General features: G+C 37.9%; 1 protein-coding gene across 8 annotated transcripts in view; it reads right to left on the reverse strand.

The window, feature by feature from the left end:
- Positions 1 to 25,237, reverse strand: part of HEATR5B (HEAT repeat containing 5B) — a 96,042-nt gene that overhangs the window by 49,515 nt on the left and 21,290 nt on the right. For all 8 annotated transcript variants that reach the window (XM_073338385.1, XM_073338383.1, XM_073338384.1 and 5 more), the window contains exons 8-19: positions 20,490 to 20,739; positions 18,102 to 18,257; positions 16,481 to 16,731; positions 15,913 to 16,024; positions 14,161 to 14,313; positions 13,725 to 13,824; positions 12,545 to 12,654; positions 9,857 to 10,020; positions 7,203 to 7,378; positions 6,132 to 6,237; positions 2,869 to 3,059; positions 567 to 726 (exon numbers count right to left, since the gene is read on the reverse strand). In XM_073338385.1, the coding sequence (XP_073194486.1) occupies positions 567 to 726; positions 2,869 to 3,059; positions 6,132 to 6,237; positions 7,203 to 7,378; positions 9,857 to 10,020; positions 12,545 to 12,654; positions 13,725 to 13,824; positions 14,161 to 14,313; positions 15,913 to 16,024; positions 16,481 to 16,731; positions 18,102 to 18,257; positions 20,490 to 20,739 (1,929 nt within the window). The remainder of the gene's footprint in view (positions 1 to 566; positions 727 to 2,868; positions 3,060 to 6,131; positions 6,238 to 7,202; positions 7,379 to 9,856; positions 10,021 to 12,544; positions 12,655 to 13,724; positions 13,825 to 14,160; positions 14,314 to 15,912; positions 16,025 to 16,480; positions 16,732 to 18,101; positions 18,258 to 20,489; positions 20,740 to 25,237) is intronic.

Here is a 25,237-nt window from a genome sequence, read left to right on the forward strand (position 1 = left end):
ACCCATCCCCAATTAAATCATCCCAGCCAGGGCTTTGTCAAGCCTGACCTTAAAAACTTCTAAGGAAGGAGATTCTACCACCTCCCTAGGTAACGCATTCCAGTGTTTCACCACCCTCCTAGTGAAAAAGTTTTTCCTAATATCCAACCTAAACCTCCCCCACTGCAACTTGAGACCATTACTCCTTGTCCTGTCCTCTTCTACCACTGAGAATAGTCTAGAGCCATCCTCTCTGGAACCACCTCTCAGGTAGTTGAAAGCAGCTATCAAATCCCCCCTCATTCTTCTCTTCCGCAGACTAAACAATCCCAGTTCCCTCAGCCTCTCCTCATAAGTCAGGTGCCTAAAGTAACTGTTCAAAGTCAGGTTAGTTTGTTGTTAGGTCCACTGCACCATAAAGAAACTGTATTTAGGACAAAAAGATATCGCTCTCCCATTTAGACTTATACTCCTTGGGGCATGGACTGACAATTTTTTCTTTTGTACAGCATTTTCTTTGCTGTTGACAGTAATACATTAATCTTAAACCCTACTGAATGGTTTTAAAATGTCTTTTTGTTTTATACCTGGACTTCAGGTGAGGTCCCATCTTGTGCCAACGCCAACAGAATACTGACACTGGTTTTCAGATGCTGTCCAGAACCTATTCCACCCACATAACGATGGAGACAGCCAAGAGCCAACGAATGACCAGTTCTTGACACAACATCTCGAGCAGATTTTAACCTATCAAGATTAAAGCATAAATCAAAGTATTTGCTAGATTTGTGGTTGAGACAAGGATTGTTCAAGTGTCAGAAAAATAAACAAACCTCAGCTTCCACCTGGACTATTTGTTAACTCAAAAAAACAAACAAACAAACAAAAAAAACCAGCAGAGACTTTCTGGGAAGATATAAATGAAAAAGACAAAGGAAAATATTTAAAACTTTCTGATTATTAATTCCTCATATTCAGTTGCTTGTAAAGTTATTCTGACTTTACTATAATTCCTTTCTTCTCTTCTGGGAAGCATTTATTTCTGACATTTTAGATAAGGAATATTTTTGTAACTGACAGGACACATGATTCTCTTAAACTGTCTACTCTTTGCTTGATGTTGCAGACCACAGTACTCTGTTACCCAGAAAATGCTGTGCTAAGCTTCAACAATCAAGAATGAAAATGTGACGAGACATGGTGGAGGACTGAAGGGAATGCAGCTGAATCCTCTGATATATTGCCAGCTCACTTGTTATATCTTTTTAGAACCTACTGCTTCTCACTGCTATGAGTTTTATTATGAAGGTTTTTTTAAATAATCTTTTATTCAAAAGAAACAAGGAGGAAAGTAGCAAGACTTTGAATCACCAGATTACATAAGTACATGATAACTTTTCTTATTGATGCTTGGCAAGATTTGAGCCCCCCACATCTACTACAGCTATGACAACTGTAAATAATTAGGCTGCTAGCTACAATTGTTCTCCAGTAGTCACGGAAAATGGATACCTGTAAAGAAGAAAGTGAAGGGTAATTTCTCGTCTTTCTGCGTGTAAGATCTTAGCACTCCAGGTAGTATGCAAACATATAAATAATAAAAGGCCTCCAGTAAATAATACAAGAATTACTTAACAATATGGACAAATTGAAAAATCCATTTGATAAAATGGATCTTGGAGGAGAAATTATGGACAAAACCATAGCAGTGCTTGGAAAATCATGGATTCTCAAGGGAAGAAACAAAGTCTTACAAGCAAATTGTATTATAAAAACAAAGTTCAAATTCTGAATATTGAAAATCTTGAAAAATGCTTAACATACGAAAATAAGTATCCTTGAGATACTTAAACTATCTAGAAGATCTCTTGAGAATTGCTGAGGATAATAAATTTTACTCCTTTAAAAAAACTCTTACCTATAAACACTGAATGAGAGCATGTGTGAATCTAGGTGACAGCAGGAAGAATCTGAACTCTCCCTTACAGTTTCTGATACTGCTTAGTTTGCCGAGATCAAGGGGTATAACTCTAGGTAAATTTTGCCTTATTTATAATAGAAACAGAGTCTTGCCTTGAAATGACACCACTGAAGAAACAAATTATTTCACAAAAAGAATGTCCCCAGATGGTTTTTGGCCTATTTGAGTTAAGCTGATTCTTCCTTTATAAGAAAGAAAGATTTTATACTTAGAAGTTGCAATCTCTTTTGCATTGCTGCAAACAACCACAACAACAACAACAACGACTTTTTATCTTTTTAGACATGGACAAGTTAATCCCATTCATAAAAGGGAAGATGAATTTAACATAACTGGATCATCAGAAGACCAATTTCCAGTTTAAAGGAAATACACTAGAGTATAGTTCACGTACTCATCTGAGGAAAAATTGGACACACTTATCTTCCTGAATCTTTAGTACAGACAGATCTTTGAAGGCCTAATTAGTTATGGGGAGTCAGATGGAGTACGGAAGCAAGTCACTGTGGGCCAACAAAGAAGCCAAAACCTAGATGCTGAGAGGAGGTGTTGATGACATGCGGCTACCGATATGCATTGTTCTGGGTAACCCCACACTTTACACATACTTAGAGTCAGCCATGTTTATTTTATCTGAAGCAGTTTCTTCATCCTTAAATAGATCATCAAGAACTGTTCAACAATATTGTTCCGAAGACCAAATATTTCAGTCAGTCATTGTTCACTCTTGGTAACAGCATATGAAACAACTCAGAATCTGTAAACCTGATTAGGCCTACCAACCCGAAGTGGTCAGGCATGAAGGAAATATACTTAAAACTATAACTGTATTTAGCAGAGACATTTTCTGAACATGTTTCAATTCTATGTTTTATTTCCTTTCTTGAGGCAAAGTGACAACAACTTACTTGTCAAAGCTGAACTGAGCCATTCTGGCGATGAAAGTTGCTTCTCCAACTACCTGAGCCATTCTGCCAAGTGCCTCTCCTGCTGCACATCTCAAAATGGGATTAGGATTGTCAAGAGCACCCATAACCAATGTCAGAGCAGATTTGCGGACTTCTTCTGGTCCTAATGTGCTTTTATTCTCAGCTAAACCCTATATGAACAAATGGGAAAAAATATTTGACCAAAAGGAATAAAAGTATGTTTTGACATCTGTTGCTGAAATCAAGTTTAAAACAGTTTAAACTGATATTTTCACAAGAAGATAATTCACTCATAAGACAGGCTACCTAATTTTTTAAGTGATGTCTTACAACAACTGAACATATCTTACATCTCACACCTTGAGAAAGGTGTTTAATTTCTACTTCTCTCCCTGTTTCTCAAGGGTTTTTTCTCTTTTTTTTTTAAATAAGATTAAAATAATGTTACATGTTAATACAAATAAAGAAACAAAATGAAGACTACATGAACACCCAACTACCACCAAAACAATATTCTGCTTCTGCCCCAAAAAGCAAAGCAACTGGTTTCCTCCAAAACCAACAGCAATGGCATTGCATGGTTCTTTGCTAATTGTTTTCCATAAGCCAGTTCCAACAATACAACTTGATGGGTTGGCTCCTCCCATAGATCAGACAGGCAAGGCAACAACCAAAGAGACACTGCAGTTTTCACGCACTTAACTCCACCTCCTTCTATCACTCTCACTCCCCTGAGCCTCTCACCAGCACACCAAGTAGAGAACTTCAGAACTGTAAGCTGAATCATTGTAAAAAAACAACAGAACTTCAGCATATGATAAATCAGCTCTTTATGATAGTGACGGGTGGACATCTGGACTGTTGTCCATATATATATCATCTGGCATGCTGCTTTCTGAAAGAGTATCTGGTGGTCTAGGTTTTAGGGACTTGTAGATATAATGACTAAGGGAAGAAGAGAAAGGGAAAAGAACTCCAGAAGTAAGCCCTGTATCACAAAGTCATGCATTTGTGACCAGACTGGAAGAAACCAGAAATTTTCCCTGCAACATTCAGGTAGTCAGACAGAGGAGAGTAACATTTTAATGGAGACTTTGCCCAACTGCTACTGCTGGCTGGAGATCACGTTAGCTTGTCCTAGTCTACCGAACGAGTGATTTAGGTTCAACAGCTAGCCATTGACTGCATAACTACAGTCTTGCAAATAGAAAAATCTGAACACTGCCTGGAAAAACTGTTAGAGCAAAATCCCTTGAAATGAGAAAAAAAAGAAAATTAAGTCTCCTGAGATAATTTTCTTCTGGTCTAAACTGACTTGCAACTGGTGAGGCCTGTTAGTCTCCAACAGCTGGCATTAAAGGGGACTAATAATCAATTTTGTCTTATCTGAAAGACACCACATTTCCAGTCAATGAACTTCTGGGGTCACTGTTAATGACCTGATGACACTGGCTTTCATCTTCGTGGAGTTCTGAGCAAATGCATCCAATGAAGTGAGCTGTAGCTCAGGAAAGCTTATGCTCAAATAAATGTGTTAGTCTCTAAGGTGCCACAAGTACTCCTTTTCTTTTTAGTATCAGGAGAGAGACAGAGAGTGTGCACAGTCAGAGGAACAACAATGGTATGATTTCCCATCCCTCTGGCAAATAGGTTCCTGGATGCTGAAGAGAATGAACTGATCTGATAGGCTGTGGCATCAAAATCAGTACACCACAATATAAAGTGTGTGTGGTAGGAGAGGAAATCTCAGCAGGAAAGGGCCAAAGTCAGCAAAGCAATTCTGTAGCTCACGAAAGCTTATGCTCAAATAAATTTGTTAGTCTCTAAGGTGCCACAAATACTCCTTTTCTTTCTGCAGATACAGACCAACACAGCTGCTACTCTGAAACAAAGCAATTCTGTTTCCCGTAGGGAAAAAGTTTCAGGTTTACTGGGAGTGGACTGTCTGTGAGAAGTAGAAAAATCTTTACTTTGAAGACTGTTTATCATCCAGTCTCTGCACCTGTGAAACATGCCCCCAGGGAATCCCTCTTTGGAGTACCCTGTACTCCCACTGCTGCAGTCAATTACTTTGAAGAACTGTGAAAACAAGTGCTCTGTGAGAGCCTGGGGCAGAATGTCAAGGCTTGCAGAGTGGCCATAAGAAACTGGATGCAACATGACCACTGCATTAAGTGTATTCATGACTCTTCTCATCCTAATACTCCATGTGAAGGAAGGAAATGATCTTCTCAGCAGAAAGGCAAAAATTAGTGAGTTACAATTAAAAGTATTAATCTAAGGCTCTGTCTATATTTTGAGCTGGGGTGTGATTCTCCTGCTCATGTGCACATACTTGCACTAACTCGATGAGAATCACACCCCAGCTTGAAGTGTAAACATAGCCTAAAAGGAAGATGAGGCTGAAGAAAAACCAAAGAGGGCCCACCAAAACAACCTGGCTGCCACAGTTGCTACTGACCTCCGTAAAGGAAGGATATAAACTGGGCAAGAGACACAAAAGGGCTGGAGCTAGCTGAATGGAAAGACTGAAAATGGAAGTCTCATTTGCTCGAATCCTACCTAATTCACAAGAAAGGGGAGTCAACCCATCAACCTGCATTGTTAATATTATATCAGTGTTACTGAATTAGAGTTAGCTTTACCTTTACCTATGACACGCAGGCAGGGGAGGCTTTTATTCTCTCCCCTCACCCCTGGATCAAACTCCGTCAGACTGGAAAGATGAAATTTTTAGGTGGTATGTCAGTGGGTTGCACTGCAACAGTCACTAAATTAAAGGATATTTTAGCTATATGAAGAAAATTTTGAAACTATTTTTCTTTTTCAAATCAAGGTAGCAGCAAAATCACATCTGAATACACTGGATGGGAGTGAAAATGCTGGATGACTGCAGCAGCCTGTTTGGTCCACAAGTATGATAAGGATAAGGAATGTATTATTACCACTCAGAAAAAGAATCAGGTTACTTTAGGAAAAACACCCTTCTCCCCAAATTAAAGGTGGGGAAACAAGATGTGATCATGTAGTTAAAGATTGTAGCATAACACACATGCACAAAGGAGCCCAATTAAGAATGTACAGGCAACTTTAATTCTGGCTTTTCCTAACTTTTGAGTGCTTGACTTTGCAACCTTAATAATGATCTTTTAATGTAGTTTTTGTGTTTAACATTATAAATAAAAGTCTATAAATCTGAGAATTTTAGTATCTGTCAGTTACAAATTTTAAAGCAGTTTTACCTTCAATGCACTGAGAACAGCAGTGAAGATATTAAGCTGCACAGCTTGTTGACGGACACCTTTAGCCTGTTTGACACATTCAGCAAAGTGATCCAACATTTGTAGCCTACAAAAGAACAATTAACATCATCACTAAGAGAGAGACACTTCCGAAAAATAAATTGAAAAGACAATACATTTTGCCTAAAGGGAAAAAAACCAATGCAAAAGAGAAAAAACAAACAAACAAAGTAGAAGGGTTTAAACAAGGCCCTGTGAATTTTGCTATTTGGCTGCAGAACGTATTGGGCCTTATGAAAATCTTTTCATCTCACCTGGTGGCCTGAGAACATGCTACCAGGCAGAGGGGGGGTAAAGACCTCTGATTGACACTCTGCTGGCTCTGCCTTGAACTCAGCCACAAGCAAGAGATTGTCATTTCAGAAGAAATGATTGCTTAGAAGAAACAGCGACTGCAGAGAGACTTTGCAGTATGACCAGGAATTGTGGGGAGAGGAGAGAAGAAAAATTCACTTGCCTCACTATCCTCCGCCTTAGACACAATGCTGGGAATAAGCAGAGTGCAAACTATAATTCACATTCTCTCCTTCCACCTACATTCTGCTGAGAAATTAGAGGAGGGGAGGATAATATGAACTGGCTTTGTGCCTCACCTTTCCCCTAGAGATGCCAGGAATAGGAGGGAATAGCGCCACCAGGATCCTTATCCAGGTAGCAGTGGTTTGGCATGTAGGCTACAGAGTTTTTTCATTCAGATGCAGGTAGACTTTGTCATAGTTATCCACACCACTGTCACTGCAAAGCTGAATTACTGCAAAGTGTTCTGCATGCTAATACACTTTAAATCAATTATAAAAATGACCTCACCACACATTACGTTGAATTTTCAGGACTGTAAACTAGGAAAAAGATCTTTTACTTCTAACATGAGTACATGTGATATGGAACCCACTGAGAGACAATGAACATGGAACACCAGAAGTAGATTTACTTTTTGAGAGAACTATAATCCCATTAAATTAAAAAAGGAAAGTCAACCATACACTGCATTGCACATTAACTTAGACTGACCTGTGTTTGTAAGAAACATGAGGAAAAACCACACCAAAGAGCGCCACAGAGGCATCAATGACGGATACTCCCAGGGGAAGGGGGCCAGGCACAGCTTCACCAGCTGGGATGCGCAAATAAATGGAAGACGGGTCATGCTCCAAAGCACCACTTCCAGATGCACTGTTTGGCTGAAGCTACAAATAACCACAAGTTATTAATACCTTCTAAATACATATTTGCACATATTTATACTGAACATACTGAATTAACCAAACTACATATGCAGCAACTTAAAACTAGATTACTCACCAGCAGTTAGAATTCTCTAACTACACTCTTACATACAAAGCCAGGCAAATCCCAGAACGTTCAAAGCAGTTAACAGCTTGGTGTGAGCAGTCTCAGTCACCCTTGGTACAGATGAGGTGGGTGAATTAAAAAGACAGAGTGACAAAATTTGGTTCTGATAGCAGCTTTGGGAAGCAGTGAACACAAAGAAGCATTTCAGGGAAAAAGGTTAAACCATCGTTTCCTCAGCATGGGCTTGAGGCGGAAAGGCAGCATACATCCTGTATCAACTCAAGGAGTAATGATTCCCCAAACGGACCAATCTGTGTTCTAGAAATTGACTTCTGTGACATAATACAAACATCTCTTTAAACTCACCCTCTCATCCAGGTATGCCATCAAACAACAGCAACCATAAATAAAAAGGTGGTGAACTTTCTCATACCAAGTATTTATTGTTATTTAAGTGATAAATAATGTATGAAATATAGTTTGAGGCTAGTGCTTCTGTGGTCTCCTAGGCAGGCAGATCAAACAGAAACTGAGGAGTCACTGAGACCTCTTCATGCCTCTTTATATACCTGCTTAGATTGTAGTTTCATGCAGGCATTAGGATGCATGCAGTCCAAACATTAAAAGCTTTAAACAGTGCTAGGTTTCATTTATCAGGATATGCAATTTGAAGACAAGGATCTATGGATGCAAGTATAGGAACGCAAATTTATAGAGAAGAATGGTACAAAATAGTGGTACAATAAAACAGACTGCTCACCCCAGTAGCCTCAAAGGTGAGGAGGGTTAGCCTGGGCCAGCAAGGGAAAGAAGGTCTTTTTCCCTTCCCACTCCTCATGGGAGTTCAGCTTCCTTGAGGGCTTGAGAAGGGGGAGGAGGCATCCTAACTGACTTGGGCTTCCATTGTACCTTTCAATCCAGCCATTGCTCCATGTGCACCCAAGGGAAGGGTTTACAACCCCTTACCTCCACCCAGTGTACCATTCTGCTTCAGGGAGCAACAGCTCCCCTGCCTCCTGAGTATTAGGCTAGGGCTGGGTTTTGGGGCCATCTGTGGGCATCATACTAGTCACCTTTTAGGGGCTGAGAAGGAGTTTTTCCCACACTGCCAGATGAGCCTGGACAGAGAGGTATTTTCACCTTCCCCTCGGCAGTCCAGGGACTACGTGGGCAGGTTAGGTTATAGCATTCATGTTGTCACAACCTGACAGCATACGTGTTGGAACTAGGGTTTCTGGGGGGTCCTGCTTCACCCCTAGGTTAGAAATGGTTTCCATTCATATACAGGGCTTACTGTTTGGTTCAATGGCTCTCAACACCCCCACTATACAAATTGTTCCAGCGCCCCTGCCTGACAGATACCTAAAACAGAGGAATTGGGACCAGAATTAGGGGAAACTTATCTCCTAAAGGTGGGAAATGGAGCTGGGCCTCCTAACTTCTGGTACAGAAGGATCAAGCCCCTTTTCGCCTCCCCTTTAAACTTTGTACAAGAGGAAGCCATTGGAGTCCCAGCATTAATGTTGAGACCAGGATTAAGGCTTTGAGTGAAGAGAGGGGAGGGCACAGAAGACTTATTGCACTCAACACTAGTTGAGTTATTGCCAGATAATTTCCCAGATGCATTTAATTACAAAAGTTGTGGCCTAGTTAAACAACGTTCCCAGTGTCTTGTCTTTCTTCCAGTGATGTCTGGCACAAAGCACAACTGAAACAATGTTAACAGTTGACTATCTGCAAAAATTCATTAAAAGGGTCTTCAAAAGAAAAATTTCCCAAGATCTTTTATTTTTCACATGCCTATAAATGTTTTCAATAGCTAAACAGATTTCCTTCAAAAATGTAAGAAGTTCCTTCTACTCCCAATAAGACTTTGTACATGTCACCATCCAGATCGAAGGATATGATTTCACACTGTTGCTTTAAGAAAAAAAAAAAAAAAAAAAGTCCCTTTTTGGTATAACACTAGTTGCAATGTTCATACTGTGACAAAATTTCCATTATAAACTCTGCTTCTTTTGGATTTTATAATACCTCAGCTGGGGGGAAAATTTATGAGACTTACTGCTAAATCTAGAAACGTTTAATTCACTCTTTAAAAGCAAGGATAGTTGACTAACCACAACTTTATAAACTGTGCAATGATATTCTCTACTGATTTTTTTTTTTTTTTTTAGTAGCTAGTTTTACCAGAAATTTACACTGCACATGGCAGGCTTTAAAACCTTTAAAATCCTTTGAGACAAGGTTGGAAATCAGTAGAATTACACTGGTCTTCCAGATCCATAGTAAGAGTGCAGTTTCAGTTTTTAGGATTTTATTCAATAGAGCCAAGGATAAGAGGAGTTTTATTACTGATTTTTTTTTGTTACCTGATCTTCAATTGATTTATGATCTGTTTCCTGCAGCCAAGAGCCAAGAAGAACGCTGTCGTCATAGTGGCAAAGAGATCTAAGCAGCGATGTAGTTGTATTAGCAGAATTGTCTGTCAAAGTGAATTCTGCCACTAGTTCCCGAAGGAGTGCATTAAATGATCCTAGAAAACAGAACTGTACATTAAACCTAGTAATAATTCTTGGCTCTTCCATAGACTTCAAGGCATTTTACAGATGCAGGCAAGTAGCATTATTCTCATTTTACAGATGGAAAACTGAGGCAAAGAGCAGTACATTTGATTAGCACAGGGTCAGTGGCAGACCTGCACACAGAACCCAGGAAGGACCCTTGACTCCAAAGCCCAGTGCCTCACCCCATGCATCATGCTGGCTCCTACAAGACCATGATCCCACTCTTGCAAACACTTATGCTTGTGAGTGGTCCCACTGAGTTCACATAAAGTTACTCACATGCGTAAGTATTTGCATGATCAGAGCCTATTTTTGTAAACAACATACTGCCACAGAAAAATGTACCATTGCTCTTTGTCCCCTCTACTAGTATTGATCTAATAGACTTGTTTCATAATGTAATAATATATTAGCATATCTAAGCTTATTAAACTCTGAATTACTGACATGCAGAATGAAAAAAAAAAAAAGAATACAAACAATTTCTTTTGGACCAGAAAATATGGAACATTTGAAAAATACAAAACCATTTTAAGGTTTGAGTGTATTTATTTCCCCAAGGACTGTGTGCACTTTCTAACATTTAGGGATTCTAAACTGAATAAATGATCCTTCATTAGAATTCTCCGAGAAAATTCACACACGTAAATAAGAAAATGAGCATTTTGTCCTAACTGCAGTTACATTTACAAGTTAGATGTCAACTTAATGATGCTAACCTTTTGAACACTTGAAATCAATATATTTTATACATCAACAGTTTGGACTGATTTAAATCAAAGCTGATTTTAATCAGCAAACAGGAAACACTAATTTAAACAACAGATTTTAATCTTGTTTTTCTTTTCAAATTTTTAGTTATTTCCACAGAGAAAGACTGATTCTCATTTGTGGGTGACCGTTAAAGCATTCTGGTTTGCAACTAAATAAAAAACTTTGACACCAGATTTCTTTTTGCTAAGCAAGAGGATTTATATCTATACACATTCATTTGAACAGTTATATATCTTAACTTACATTTTTCAGATTCCTAAATTTTACATTTTTTATTATAGTGAATGATGCATTTATTTACTAGATGATTACTAATTTTTTCTTGTGATTTGTGTCAAGGTCTATTTGGATGGAAATTCAAATTCAACTAAATATGCATAATAACAGCATTTTAAGTTGTATATATGTATTTATTAGTAGTAGTTAAATAAAACTACCTTAAATGTGCAGGATACATAAGAAAAAAAAAGTTTATCAAAACATGTTTTACCTTTAATGCTAACTGATTTATTAAAAAAAGAATCTGTAATCACAGAACTGTAGTGATTGTTGCTGGTCAATATGTCCTTCAAGATTTCAGAACTAGTAGACCTTATCCTTTCACACCTAGTTTCTATTCACAGAATGAAAGAGGAAAACAAGCTTTCTTGCTTTCCCAATTGGTTTCTTAACTTTGAATGAAGTAGTTATTGAACTAACCTAGCTGAATAAACTGAAATGAAGAAAATATTCTCTCTGCACTGCAAAAGGCTATTGCTGTCAAAAGTTGGTTTAAATCTTCAAAGTAAACTCTGGTTCCACATACTTATCCAGAGACTTCCCCAGTTAAGTGGTTTGACTTTCTTTAAAACTTAAAGAAGCAAAAATGTACTGCTTAATATTATTTTTTTATTTAATTTAAATGATTGTAATAAATTACATAAATGTAGGCCTTAACTTAATTTTTCAGAGTTTCAAATTTAATTTTAAATGTTTATTTTAAAAAAAAATCTGTATTTAATGTAACTTAAAGGATCCAATTTAAAGAAAAATATCCAATTTTAATTTTTAAGGTTTTTTAATTATGGATTTTTATCCACTATGTATATTAATCTAGTACTGCATTAATGTTAAAGACTAAGAAACCATAAACTTAAAACCAGGAAATGAATCTTATCTCTATCCTTTGTGTATCTGCCTTAAAATATCATTCTGTATTTGTTATATCAGTTTATTGTATTTGTTAAATAAAACATAAAATACTACAAACTTAAAATTCTCTTAAAACTCTACAAATTGGAACTTCATCTTCTGTACATATATATTACATACACTGTATGCATTGTGCTGTACTATGCAGTGTACAAATTATGCATCTAAATTGATAATATTTAAAATTCTAATACTATATTCTTCATCCTCTAGAGTGTTTCCATTTTTATCTTACTAATGTTATCTTTTACTTTGAATAAATTACATGGGATCTTCTTAGTCCTGTATTTTCACTGAAATCACAGAAATCCAATACATATGGAAGATTTGTCACACCTTTGAACTCTATCATTTCTTTTAACTGTGAATTTAGATCTTAAATATTTAAACTGCACTGTAAAGATTTTGAACCAATTATTTCTTTTTCAACTGGTATGGATCTAAGCCTTACCCACCACAGAATCCATCAAAAGGCATAACTACACTTTCTTATTTGGTAACTCCCTTTAAAAATATATATTTATTTACCTTCATAAGTTTTTGGAGGTAACAAAGCCAAAATGTCATAAAGTCTTAAACGGACCATAGCTGCACTAGCTTTAAGATGAGCTCCATGGGCTTTAATTACCGATGGAATGCTACAGTGTGAAAAAGAAGAGAGTTAGGTACAATCAAGCATTAATTATGTTATGATATAGGGAATTTAGGAATTTTTTTAAACATAAGTGGTAGTTGAGATAACAGTACACTGTTCAAAAAACTATTCTGAACAAAGTTACTCAGATTATTAATTTGTTTTCAGAAGTAACAGTACTGAGAGGATCTTTAACACCGTACAAATCAAAGAGCAGATCAAAATACATTAGTAAACTACTACTACTGTAAATTTCTCTCTTTGTTTTGTTTTCTGTAATGTATATTTAAAACCTTTTCATCTGTTACATTGTTTAATAGGCCACTTTAATTAACAAACTTCATTTTTACTTCTAATTTCTTGATGTTCTTATTCTTTGTGAAGGGACTAATTAACTAAGGAATCAAGAATTTATTGACCTGGAAATCCAAAATCAAAAAGGGAGTTTAAAGTGACAAAGTCAAGTCAATTGTTGTATGCAGTGTTGTTGTAGCCATGTCAGTCTCAAAATATTAGGAAGACAAAAGGTGGGTGAGATAATATCTTTTACTGGACCAACTTCTGTTGGTGAAAGAGAAAATCTTTCAACCTTACATAGAGCTCTTTTTCTTCTTCTTCTTCCCCAGACCTACCCTGTCTCTCTAAAGAGAAGTCAAAACAGGCCCAAAATATAAGTTTTCTGATAAACTTTTACAAAACGTAAGACCAAAATAAGTGTTCTCATGAAATTTAAAAAAAAAACAAAAATCTATCTTACTTCAAGAAAAAGAAATGAGCACTGCTCTGTGGGCAATTCAAGGACTGCAACATAAGGTCACAGCATGAGAAACTACAAGTAAAACTAACTAGAAATACAAGTGAAACTTACTGAACCAATTTCAATACCCAGGCTCAGTGAAAAGTAAAACTCAGACCTGAAACAGTGACAGCTTAGGTTTTTTATTCCATATTGAAAATATAAGCCATTGTTTGTAACAGCAGTAAAGCTTGTTTGAATAATGGCATTTTTAGCCTCAACCTGTCCCTTTAAAAATTATGCAGACAAGAAGAGAATTTTAAAAGCTGTCTACTTACTGTGACATCATTGTCATGGCACATTCTATGGGTGTCATTAATTTTCTGATCACATCTTCAGTAAGGAGCTCAGGACAGTGAGCAACAAAACTCCTCATAGCTATCAATGTAAAACATTTCAGTCAAAGTTAAATTGCAACAGAAATGGAAATAAATTTCAGCAAGTAACCAAGCTACAGATGCCAACAGGATATATTTAAAAAAAAAACTTTTAATCACATTTTTATTAACTCATAGCTCATAAAACAATTAGTAAGATTACACACTGGAAAAAATTAATTATGTAACAAGTTTTGTGCATGCTTTTTCTATTACTTTTTGATAGAAAGAGGTGAATTACAAATTCTCTGTATGAGTATGGTATTTGTGATGTTGAAATTAGCATACATCTAATGAAACAGGACATGAACTTTCACCACTTCTTTGTGATTCTTACCGCACAGAGCTCCAGCACGACCTTCCAATGTTACTTGCCAGGTAAAAGAGTCTCCTCGGGCTTTCTCTGCTTCCAGCTCCTTTAGAGAACGAGGAAATACATTTCGCCATAGCAGCAGCATCTTAGGTAGATGGTACCGAACAACTGAAGGACCTAATCAAGGAAATGTTTATCTGAAATTGCAGCATCTATTTATAATGTGCAATATATTAAAAAATAAGGGTATTTCAATTAATAACCTAAGACTAAAATAAATTGCTATGCAATAGAGATTTCTGAATACAATTACTTTTCACTGTATATACTGATTCCTTACTTTTTGCATTTCCTCCTGCTAGAACAATGAAAAATAAAGGAAGTCATTCTCATTTTTAGGTTAAAAGTGCTGTAAACAAACTGCAAGGGTATTTTTATTTGTTGACTAACAACTGTTTTTATTAGAGAGACAAAGTAGATGACGTGTAGCTCAAAAGCTTGTCTCTTTCACCAACAGAAGTTGGTCTAATAAAAGATTTTACCTCATCCACATTGTCTCTCCAATATCCTGGGACCAACATAGCTACATCAACACTGCAAACAACTGTTTTTATTGATTATTTTAATTCATGGAAACATATCTATTAGTCTTTGGTTCTGCGGAGTCTTGTTTATACAAATGCTAAATTTGGGTGCAAATTTAAGTTGACAATGTCCCTTTAAAAACCTGGATGTTTTTATAATAATACATTAGTGATTTCTACCACCAGTCTCCATTTTTGTTTTTCATCATATTCTCAGCTGGAGCAAGACATGTTCTTTTAACTAAGCTAACCTACTCACATTACAAACAAACAAAAAAACTAACTGGAAGTATCTAGCTTTAATGGTAAGTTTTTCAAAAAGTTTTAGAAAAAGTTCTGGAGGGCATAAAATCCACTGTTGCAAGCTCCTTTTTTTTAAAAAAGGAGAAAAGAACAGAAAAAGTCCCTAGAAGGGCAACAAAGATAGTTTGATGTATTTCAAGACTCGCATATGACAACACATTTGCAAAACCCAGGATTACTTGGAGCAAAAAGAATAGACTAGAGAGGGAACCTGATTGAGAGCAGTGAACAGAGATCTGCCCCGTTTTCACCTTGTGTCATAATATAAACTAGAAAATTGTTACTGAACCACTAAAATTTCAAGAGAGGCTATTTAAAACCTCTCAGTGTATGATCAATCTGCAGAATGCACTGCCACAGAAGGTCAGAGCCAAATATTGGGTTGGATTTTAAAAAGACAACTCGATAATTAAGACCATTCAGATCTGTCGTTGTTCAGTTATAATTATTTATACTGTTCCACAGAGATGAGATACTGACATGGGTAATCACATCTCATATTTATCAAAGCATTACATAATTAAGTAAGGCACATTAATTATAGAATGGGGAAAGGGGTTTGCCCTCCGGCAAGGCATCAGCTACTTGCTATTGCTAAATGCAGAACTAAACAGAAAAATGTTGTGACCTGCTATGGTAATTTAGCTTATATAAAAGCATCAGTATACCACTCCAGTTTAACTTAAAAAGGGATAAATGAACATTTAACTATTGAATTATGAACATGATGCTATACAAACAGAGTAATTTTCCTCCTAGAATAAATAATCTTGTGCTACATTTTTGATTGCTCCAGTACAAAGTGTATTTACCAAAACAGATACATCAGAAATGCTGGACAAGAATTAAAACAATATAACTAAAATAAAAAGCAACTACTTGTACAAACCTAAAGTCATAAGTGCACCAAGTAAAAGCCACCCAGCTTGAGTGCGCTGTAAGGACAGTCTGCTATTTTGAGCAGCAGTTCGTAACAGATCCTCAGCAATACTGACTACCATCTGCAACAACAGGATAAAGAGTAATGGATTTCAAATAGAAGTTAAATCAGCTAAGGAAGGTGCCACAAAGTAACCTATTACACATGCTCTACTGTATGTTAAAATGTTCTCAAATAAACAAACAAATAATCTTACATTTTGTAAAGACCAGATTACTTTTTAGGCAGGTTATATCTACTCTTATGTATGTGCAATGCTTATATAGTCAACTTGTCTGTGTTTTCATTAAATTCTGTTTCAAGAATTAATTGATATCACAACGAGAAAACAAAGCTGTGAAACAATAACTAAAAGCACACCAAAAATGACTTTTGTTCTTTATCAGTCATTAGTTAGGTTTCAGCTATGTTTTAAGGGTCAGTGTCCTGCAGTCAGTTGGAACATTTATTTCTCAGTACAAATATCTTTCACTACAGTACAATTCCAGAGATTAAACGTTCTTCATCATCAACTCACTTTTCCCTTTGCATGAGGAATACCTAAGGGACACTGATGCACTCCACCTAGTAAAGCAGCCATTGCAAAACTGTAGCCACTAACTGCTTCTGGTGAGGTCTTCAGATTGTTGAGCCTTTCAGCGCACCTATCCAGAAATGGAGTCAACTGAAAAGGCAATGCCACAGCTACACAGCGCAAGCACCATGCAGCAGCTAGTCGAGCAGCCATGCTTGGATGAAGAAGAACTGAGGTTACCGTCTCCAGTAGCCCTATGAAAAAAACAATACATGATCATGTAATTAAAGACTATCACAATGTATCTATACAAGGGGCCCAACTGAATGTTGCAGAGGCAGCCTTAATTCTGGTGTTTCCTAACTTTTGAGTGCTTGATTTTACAACCTTAATTTTCTTTTAACATCATTTTGTGTGTGTTATTTCCTACATGTTTAAAAAATAAACTGAAATAAATTCTATCACATGGCATCATACTGATCCCCAAACAGTTTATCAGGAGGACTGGAACCTTTAGATCCACAATACAGGCCTCTGACACTCGAACTCAAGGTGACAGAGCATCAGTGGGCTGCCATCCTAAACAGCCACTAGAGGGGGATGAGACACATTTTGCCAGTAGGTTTCACAAATATTTAATGACAACAGAGATACAGCAAGATTCAGAAATCTTGGGATCCATTCCAGGTTCTGGATAGGAATGTGCTCTAGGGGTCATATAGACTTCTACCCCTGTCCCAGTCCTGTCTTCTCCCCTCCCCTAACCACTGGACTCTTTATCCTAGTCTCAAGAGCACCCTCCTCATGTACCCAGGGCCTGTCTCTTCCCCTGGGCTCCTCATCCCAGTCTCCATTCCCAGCCAGCCCTAGTCTCTCTTCCCCCACCATTTCCCAGTTTTTCTGTCACCTGCCAGTCCAAGTCTCCTCCAATAGGCTCTGTGTCCCAATCTACTCCCTCCATCACCCCCATGTCCAGCTCTTATCCCCACTGTATTTGAGTCACGCGTCTTCCTTCTTCTCAGTGCTTGGGTGCCAACAAGGGGAGCACTGAGAGCACAGGAGTGAGTATCCTTGCCCTTAGTTCCTATGCTCAACGCCACAGTACCCCCTCAGTAGCTACAAGAAGCAACTGCAGGGGAAATCATGCAAAGCCCCTGCACTGCAGCATGCTCAGTACAGACATTTTTCAGATAATCTACCTGTTGTTAAATGCTAACAACTCTCCACTGAACATGTGCAAGCTGAGATTTTTCAAAGGCTTATAATTTGGCCAAACTTGGGCAGTTTTTCCTGGGAACAGCAAAAGGCACATCCCTGGCACAAAGACAACTCCCTCCCCTTGCTACAAAGCATGGAGACACCAGAGCTTTTCAACAAAACCACTTTAAGATTTTTTTTTTTAACATGAGCAAAACAACGTATTTTCCCTTTTCTCAGCAACAGCTAGGCCATTTTCAATTAACTTTCCTAAAAAATTTCACCCTGAGGAAGATACTCAGAGACACCTTGTTTCTAAAATGGTTATTTATCCGTTATATTTTGCCAGATTTTAACTGTGTTTCATATAACTACTCAAAATGTCTTATGAACTGCTATATAGAGCTGCTGAGCTTCATCCACATACCTATAGAGGGTTCTTGTATGAGTGGAGATGCAGTGGCGTTCAGGCTCTGAACCAGGCTACCCAGCTCTTGAAGGGCACACACCATCACATGTTGGCTTGCAGCTACGTCAGCAGCTCCTGATTTATTTTCGCCATTAGTATCATTCACAACTGCTTCTGCAAAAGAAGAAAAGCAAGTATCTTACTAAACTTTGTCACTTGAATCACACTTGAATACAGATAAGAATCACTACAGAAGCTGGATAGAGACTATTTAGTTTTGGCAACAGCCTTAAAAATACAAATGCAACCACAAGTTTTCTACCTACAATGACATGGCAAAAAAATCCCCCCAAAATGTAACACCTTTAGGGTTATTAGCAAAAGCCAAAGTAAATAGTCCAACCAAGCCTCATTTACAATGGGTGACATAAATTATTCTGGATACTAGAATAATAACAAAAGTTGTTTAGCTCAGAAATGGAGCAGTTCTAAAATAGCAAAGATGACTACAGAGAAAATATGGACATGTTATATACACACACACACCCCTATGTGTGTGTGTGTGTGTGTATACACACACACACACACACACACACATATATATATATATAAATTTATTAAAATGTAATCTTAATATATTTATGCAGAGTTTTAGATTTTGTTTCTTTCAAGAATTTGCATGTACGTGTATGTGAGGGGTTGCAAAAATCAGGCTTATAACAAAAAAGAAATCACACCAGTAACTATGGGATAAAAGAAAAAGTCAGTAATGTAATTTGGGGCATTCTGCTCTGTGTGTTTCAGTGGGACATTTCAACTCTTCCTCCTGCATCTTATCTCAGCAGCAGCCCTAGGCTATTCAGGCTAGGCAAAGAAGATATACATTGTGATAAACATAAGAATGGCCATATTAGGTCTGACAATGATCCATCTAGTTCAGTATCCTGTCTTCCAACAGCGGCTGGTGCCAGACACTTCCGAGGGAGTGAACAGAACACTTATTGAGTGATCCATCGCCTCATAGACTCTAAGGCCAGAAGGGACCATCATGATCATCTAGTCTGAACTCCTGCACATTGCAGGCCACAGAACCTCCCCCACCCTGTAATAGACCCATAACCTCTGGCTGAGTTCCTGAAGTCCTCAAATCATGATCTAAAGACTTCAAATTACAGAGAATCCTGCATTGACACTCGTTTAAATCTGCAAGTGACCCATGGCCCATGCTGCAGAGGAAGGAAAAAACCTCCAGGGTCTCTGCCAATCAGACTCGGGGGGAAATTCCTTCCTGATCCCAGTCATCTAATCCCAGTTTCTAGCTGTCAGAGGTTTAGGGACATCAGAGGGGACATTGACATCTACTCAAATATTGACAGACAACGAATGAGCATGCTCAGAAGTGATTTTTCAGTCACATAACTTCATTTCCATCACATCACAAACCTAACAAAGGGATGATTACAAAATAAGGAAATGCAAAATCTGGAGTTTCTTTGTTCAGCCATTTTTGGGTTATTGGTGAACAAAAATCAAATGTCTCAAAAATTATGAAAAAATTATTTATTGCTCTTCCAATAATTTAAAATTTCTAAGGGGATTTTCTGCTAACTATGGTGGGGAAGTAATTTCTGAGATGAGACCAATGACAGAAGTATCATCCCCCAAAGAAGAATTTTTCAGACAGCTATGACCGTGAAAAACAGGAATTCTGATGAAATTCCTGATATAATCTTAACTGTAGTTTTCACTAGGACATTGTACCCTGGAAAAATTATTCTGTGAAAATGTTACTGTGCAGTTCCAGTTTACTGTCTCAATCTCCAGCTCAAATTTTCTCATTTTATAAGTAAAATGAGTTATTTTAATTGCCAGCTCTGTAAAACCTTCCATGGGATCTTTGAATCTTTTCTTCTCAGACACAATCACAAATAATTAAAGATTCTGCAAGCCAAGTTATGGCCACATTTATCTTTTGTAACTCCACTGTCTTCAAAATATGCTCTGTAAAATCAACATAGATTTCAGGAAGAATGCATGGGTTTATTTCAGCGCCTAATATGACCTGTGTGATTAGTAGAGGTAATAATGCATAAGAAGGAAAGAACCCAGCTTCATTTTTAGAGACCACAAGACAATTTTCTGGGATAGCACTCTGAAAAAAAAAAATCTTTTTACTTGTAAACTAGATGACAAATGCCACTCTCCACAATGCCACTTGCGCAGAATCACTCGTCAGAGTAGAACCAAATTTTTAGTATGGATAACTTTAACATTGCAAACTGACTGAGGAAAAAAAACAGCTGAGTAGTTTAACAGCATAACTGCAGTAATCATTCACTAGTAGAGAAAAAACATTATTAAAGTTTTGCTCCACTTGTTTCCTAAATAAAGAAAAAAGTTTCTTACCCACTGCCTTCATTTGTTTACCAATGGCTTGACAAATATCTTTGGCAGCTGCAATCTGTGCTTTCTCCCCTAATAAACTACCTACGGTTGCTCTCAGGATAAAGGACACACATCTTCGAGAGTATACTGCCTCTACATGAGTCTGAGTTGCACGAGGATGGGACACCAGATCCAGGACATGGGACAAAAACGTAGCAAAATTGCGCTCCAACCACTGTCCACCTAGTGTTGTAACAAAGACAACATATGCCTGCAAATACAAGATATATATATTCAATGCAAACGGGAACAAATGGGTATATTTATTCACGCTAGAAGGCTTTAGGAAGACAAGAGGAAAGTCTAGTCAAAGCAAAAAAACAAAAAGGCACTTTTAGGGTTGTGTGTGTTGCTGGCTTCTTCTTTTTTTTAAAACTCTCAACAATGGAAAGCATGGTGAATGTGTTATAAATCATCTAATCCAGTTAAAAAAAAAAAACAACACTGAGGACTGATCATTTGGTCAAATGTCTAAAGTTGCTGTGAACTGACCAAACAAAAGAAAAAGCATTCAGTAAAGCCTAATGTTATGCAAGAGAATAGCTGTAATCCAATCACTGCAAATGCCATGTACTTTCACATCACTATGTCCCTTTGGAAGAAACGTTTTAATCATGTAAAATAAGTTGACAATATATTTATATAGGCTTGCCATATGAATGGTACAAAATATATTCAAAGAGTGCTTTTCTCCTTTGTTTTTAACCCAGATTGCCAATGTGTTATATATTTATATAATCAAAAATAAGTATACATGTTTTAAAGCACTGTGTTGTACAGTCATAAAAAAGGTTATGGCTGTTATTCTTCCATCTACCATGAAACCCCACCACTCCCTAAAAAAGCCTAGGAAAAATGAAGTTTACTTACTTGTAGCTGGAGTTCTTCAAGATAAATTCTGTATATGCACACCCTGGGATGCTCCCACAGGTGCAGCCTGAACAGCAGAATGCTAGCTAGCAGTAGACGTTGGGAGTGCTCACACATCCTCTCCCCTCCTTCAGTGAATGCTCAGTGTTCCCGGGTGAGAGTACAAAAGGGGCATGGAGCTCCAGTCATTTAAGTTCCTTCCCCTGTGACCCCAGGTCCTTCAGTAAGTAGGACTCCGAGGCAGTGGGAAAAGGTGGACAGGGGGTGTGAATACGCAGAGTCTGCCACAAAGAACTTCAGTTACATGTAAGGAACCTAAATTTCTTCTTCAAGTGTCCTCTGCACATTTGCATTCTTGGGATAGATTAACAAGCAGTAATTCCAGTCCAAGATGTTGGGACGACAAAGTCCTAATTGAACAAGGGCTGTAAAACTGTCTTGCCAAATTTTTTATCAGACCTAGATTCCAAATCTGAAGAGCAGTGTTTAATGAAAGTGTATATAATCTAGTATCTCCATCTTGAGTGTGAGGTTGGAGGAGGGGAGGAGGAGGTGGGGCAGAATACACTGGTTTATACAAAAATCTGAACCATCTTTGGTAGAAACCTTGGGTGTGTACAAAGAATTACTTTATCTTTATGAAAAACAACACATAATGGATCAGACATTAGGGTATGCAATTCATTTATTATTATTACCAGCCTCTACATCATTCCTCTCAAAAACAGCAGCCATCTTATGTCTGGCAGAAGTAATAGCTAACAAAAATACTGTCTGAATAGACAGATGGAACAACATACAACTTCCCACAGGTTCAGAGGGAGGTTTAATCAATTGTGAAAGCATTATGTTTAAATCCCAAAATGGGGTAGGATGCCTGATTGGAGGATAGAGATTATTAAGACCTTTTAAGAACCTTGTAATCACATCATGAGTAAAGACCAATTTACTGTCCACAGGATCCTGCTATGCTAACATGGCTGAAAGGTGAACCTTCACTGAAGATAATGAAAGACCTGTTCTCTTAAGATACAATAGATATTCCAATATGTAACTAATAGGTGCTGTAAAGGATCTATATCATACATGGAAACCCACAACAAAAGCCTTTTTCATTTATAGCCATCACTTTCTCATCAGGACTCTTTCCTTGAATTTATCTGAACATTTCACACCTCTTATGTTTGCTAATAATCTCAAAGTCTAACTCCCCGTGCTGTTAAATGAAGAGACTGAAGATCCGGGTGACAGACCTTCCCTCATTGTTGTGTCAACAAGTCCGGTGCCAACAGCAGAGGTTTGATTAACGTGAATCAAGTCCAGTTCCCACTGTTGTCTGGCCCAGGCTAGTGCTATTAAAATTACCCTGGCTCTCTTGTTTTACACTCTTTGAATAAAGGAACTGGGGGAAATGCATATGAGGCCTTGACTCCAACTTATTAGAAACTCACCTGATACTGAGTCCATGGCCATTTGCTCTTGAGAAAAATCTTGCATGCTTGTTGTTGTTTTTGGATACAATAAGGTGTATTACAGGCTTCCCCTACAACCTGAAGAGGTGCATTACTACTTTCTTTTAAAGATCATTCGTGCACTGGACAGGTCGACCTGCTCAGGTGGTCTAAAAGGGAGTTTTGTTCCCTGATACATGAATCGCTATTGGGTGAACACTTTGTTCTATATATTAATCCCAAAGATGCAATTTGCCCAATAGTAGAGAATTAGCTCCACCTTGTTTGTTTAGCTAATATAATGGTGTCACAATGTATGTTACCTCCGGAACTACTTTGTGTCTGACCTGAGGTAGGGATCATCTGAGAGCCAGCCTGATTGTGCTCAGATAACACGGTGATATGAAGTGTCTTTTCTCCTGGTGACCAGTGTCCCCTGACCACAATACTGTTGTTTAAGTGGGCCCCCCATCCAGAATAGATGCATTGGAGGTAATTACTACTGATGGCATATAGTGAAACTGAATGGTATACCTTTCATCGCATTTAGACTGCATGTCCACCACGTCAGTGCTGCTAACTCCTACTGTGGAATTACCAATTTGCAATGTGTATTGTCTACGCCTGGTTTGTAATTTCTCCCTAGCTAGTGCTGCAGACCTCTCATCCAAGGATTAGCATGCGGGGTCTCTGATGTAGCTGATGATAAGAGACCCATTAAACAGAGAAAAAATAACACTGGCTGTTGAGGAAAGTGCAGTAGGAGATGTAAAGATGATTTTAATTTTATAAACCTTTCTTCTGGAAGAAAGGCTTTTGCTATAACTGAGTCCAATATGATCCCTATTGGAAGGGATCCTTTCAGTTGGATTTAGGAGTGATATTTCCCCAATTTATACGTAATTCCAGACTGGAAAAAGTTAAACATATTTGTTTTACATGAAACAGGGTCTCTTCCTTCAACAAAATTTTATTAACCAGTCGTTAAGGTAAGGGATATACATAAATCCCTTGCTTTCTCAGATATGCTGCTACTACAGTGACATTTTAAAACACTCTCGGGGCTGTAGAAAAACCGAAAGGGAGGACCTTATATGAAAATACTCCTCTCCTGCAATGAAACGCAGATATTTCCAGTGAAATGGCCGTACTGAAATGTGGAAATGCACATCTTAAATCCAGAGCTGCAAACCATTTCTGAAGGCACAGAGAACAGATTATAGAAGTTAGAGATAACATGCAGAAACTAGACTCTTTAACAGGAACAACCTCCTCTCTGAGCAAACCCAAACGAACCAGGTCCTTCATTAAGGACAGAACAGGAGAGAGGTGTTAGGATATAGATATTCAGGCCTGTCTGTAAAGGCCTATACGCTAATTTAGGTGTATTCTTATCACTTAGCTAGTTATAGAGATATAAAAGAAAGAATCAAAATCGCTGTCTGCCGGTGTAAGCGCCTTCTCTTATTGTGACAGTCTGAAGCCCTGTTCTTAGGCTAAGGCCTTTGGCTAAACAGCAGAGGCAGCCATAAGCTGGGAAGCGAATGCTCACATCCTCACATTCCAAACTAGTCACACTGAAATAAGGTGCTACTGGGCTGTTAGGAATACAATCCTGTCCTGATAATGCCTATCACCTCCGGAGAAATGGAAATGCCTAGAAGATGTAAAAGGAAACTTAGTTTGATAGCATCCTGTCTGACAAGAACTCACTGAAGAATAGATGTAGTTGTGAAATCCTCACTTCTGTATTGTTTTGTCACTATAGTTCCCACTTTGCTATTGTTTATTTGCATGGTCTCTGTCTGGTTCTGTGATTGTTTCTGTCTGCTGTATAATTAATTTTGCTGGGTGTAAACTAATTAAGGTGGTGGGATATACTTGGTTAAATAATGTTACAATATGTTAGGATTGGTTAGTTAAATTTCAGTAAAATGATAGGTTATGGTATAACTAAGCAGAACTCAAGTTTTACTATATAGTCTGCAGTCAATCAGGAAGTAAGGGGGGGAAAATGGGAACAGGGAATGGGAGTGGGGAATTGGAATCATGTTTTGCTAAGGGAGGAAATGGGAACAGGGACACAGGTAAGGCTCTGTGGTGTCAGAGCTGGGAAGGAGGACACTAAGGAAGGAAACTGGAATCATGCTTGCTGGAAGTTCACCCCAATAAACATCGAATTGTTTGCACCTTTGGACTTCGGGTATTGTTGCTCTCTGTTCATGCGAGAAGGACTAGGGAAGTAAGCGGGTGAAGGAATAAGCCCCCTAATAAGAGGGGTTGGTGGAAGAAAGGGATTTGAATTGTACCAAATAACCACATTCAATAATCTCTAGAATCCAGCTGCCCAATGTTATTAATTCCCACTGCTGGTAAAAACGGGACAGG

This window comes from Lepidochelys kempii, chromosome 3 (genome assembly GCF_965140285.1).
Source record: "Lepidochelys kempii isolate rLepKem1 chromosome 3, rLepKem1.hap1, whole genome shotgun sequence".
NCBI classification, from domain to species: domain Eukaryota; kingdom Metazoa; phylum Chordata; order Testudines; family Cheloniidae; genus Lepidochelys; species Lepidochelys kempii.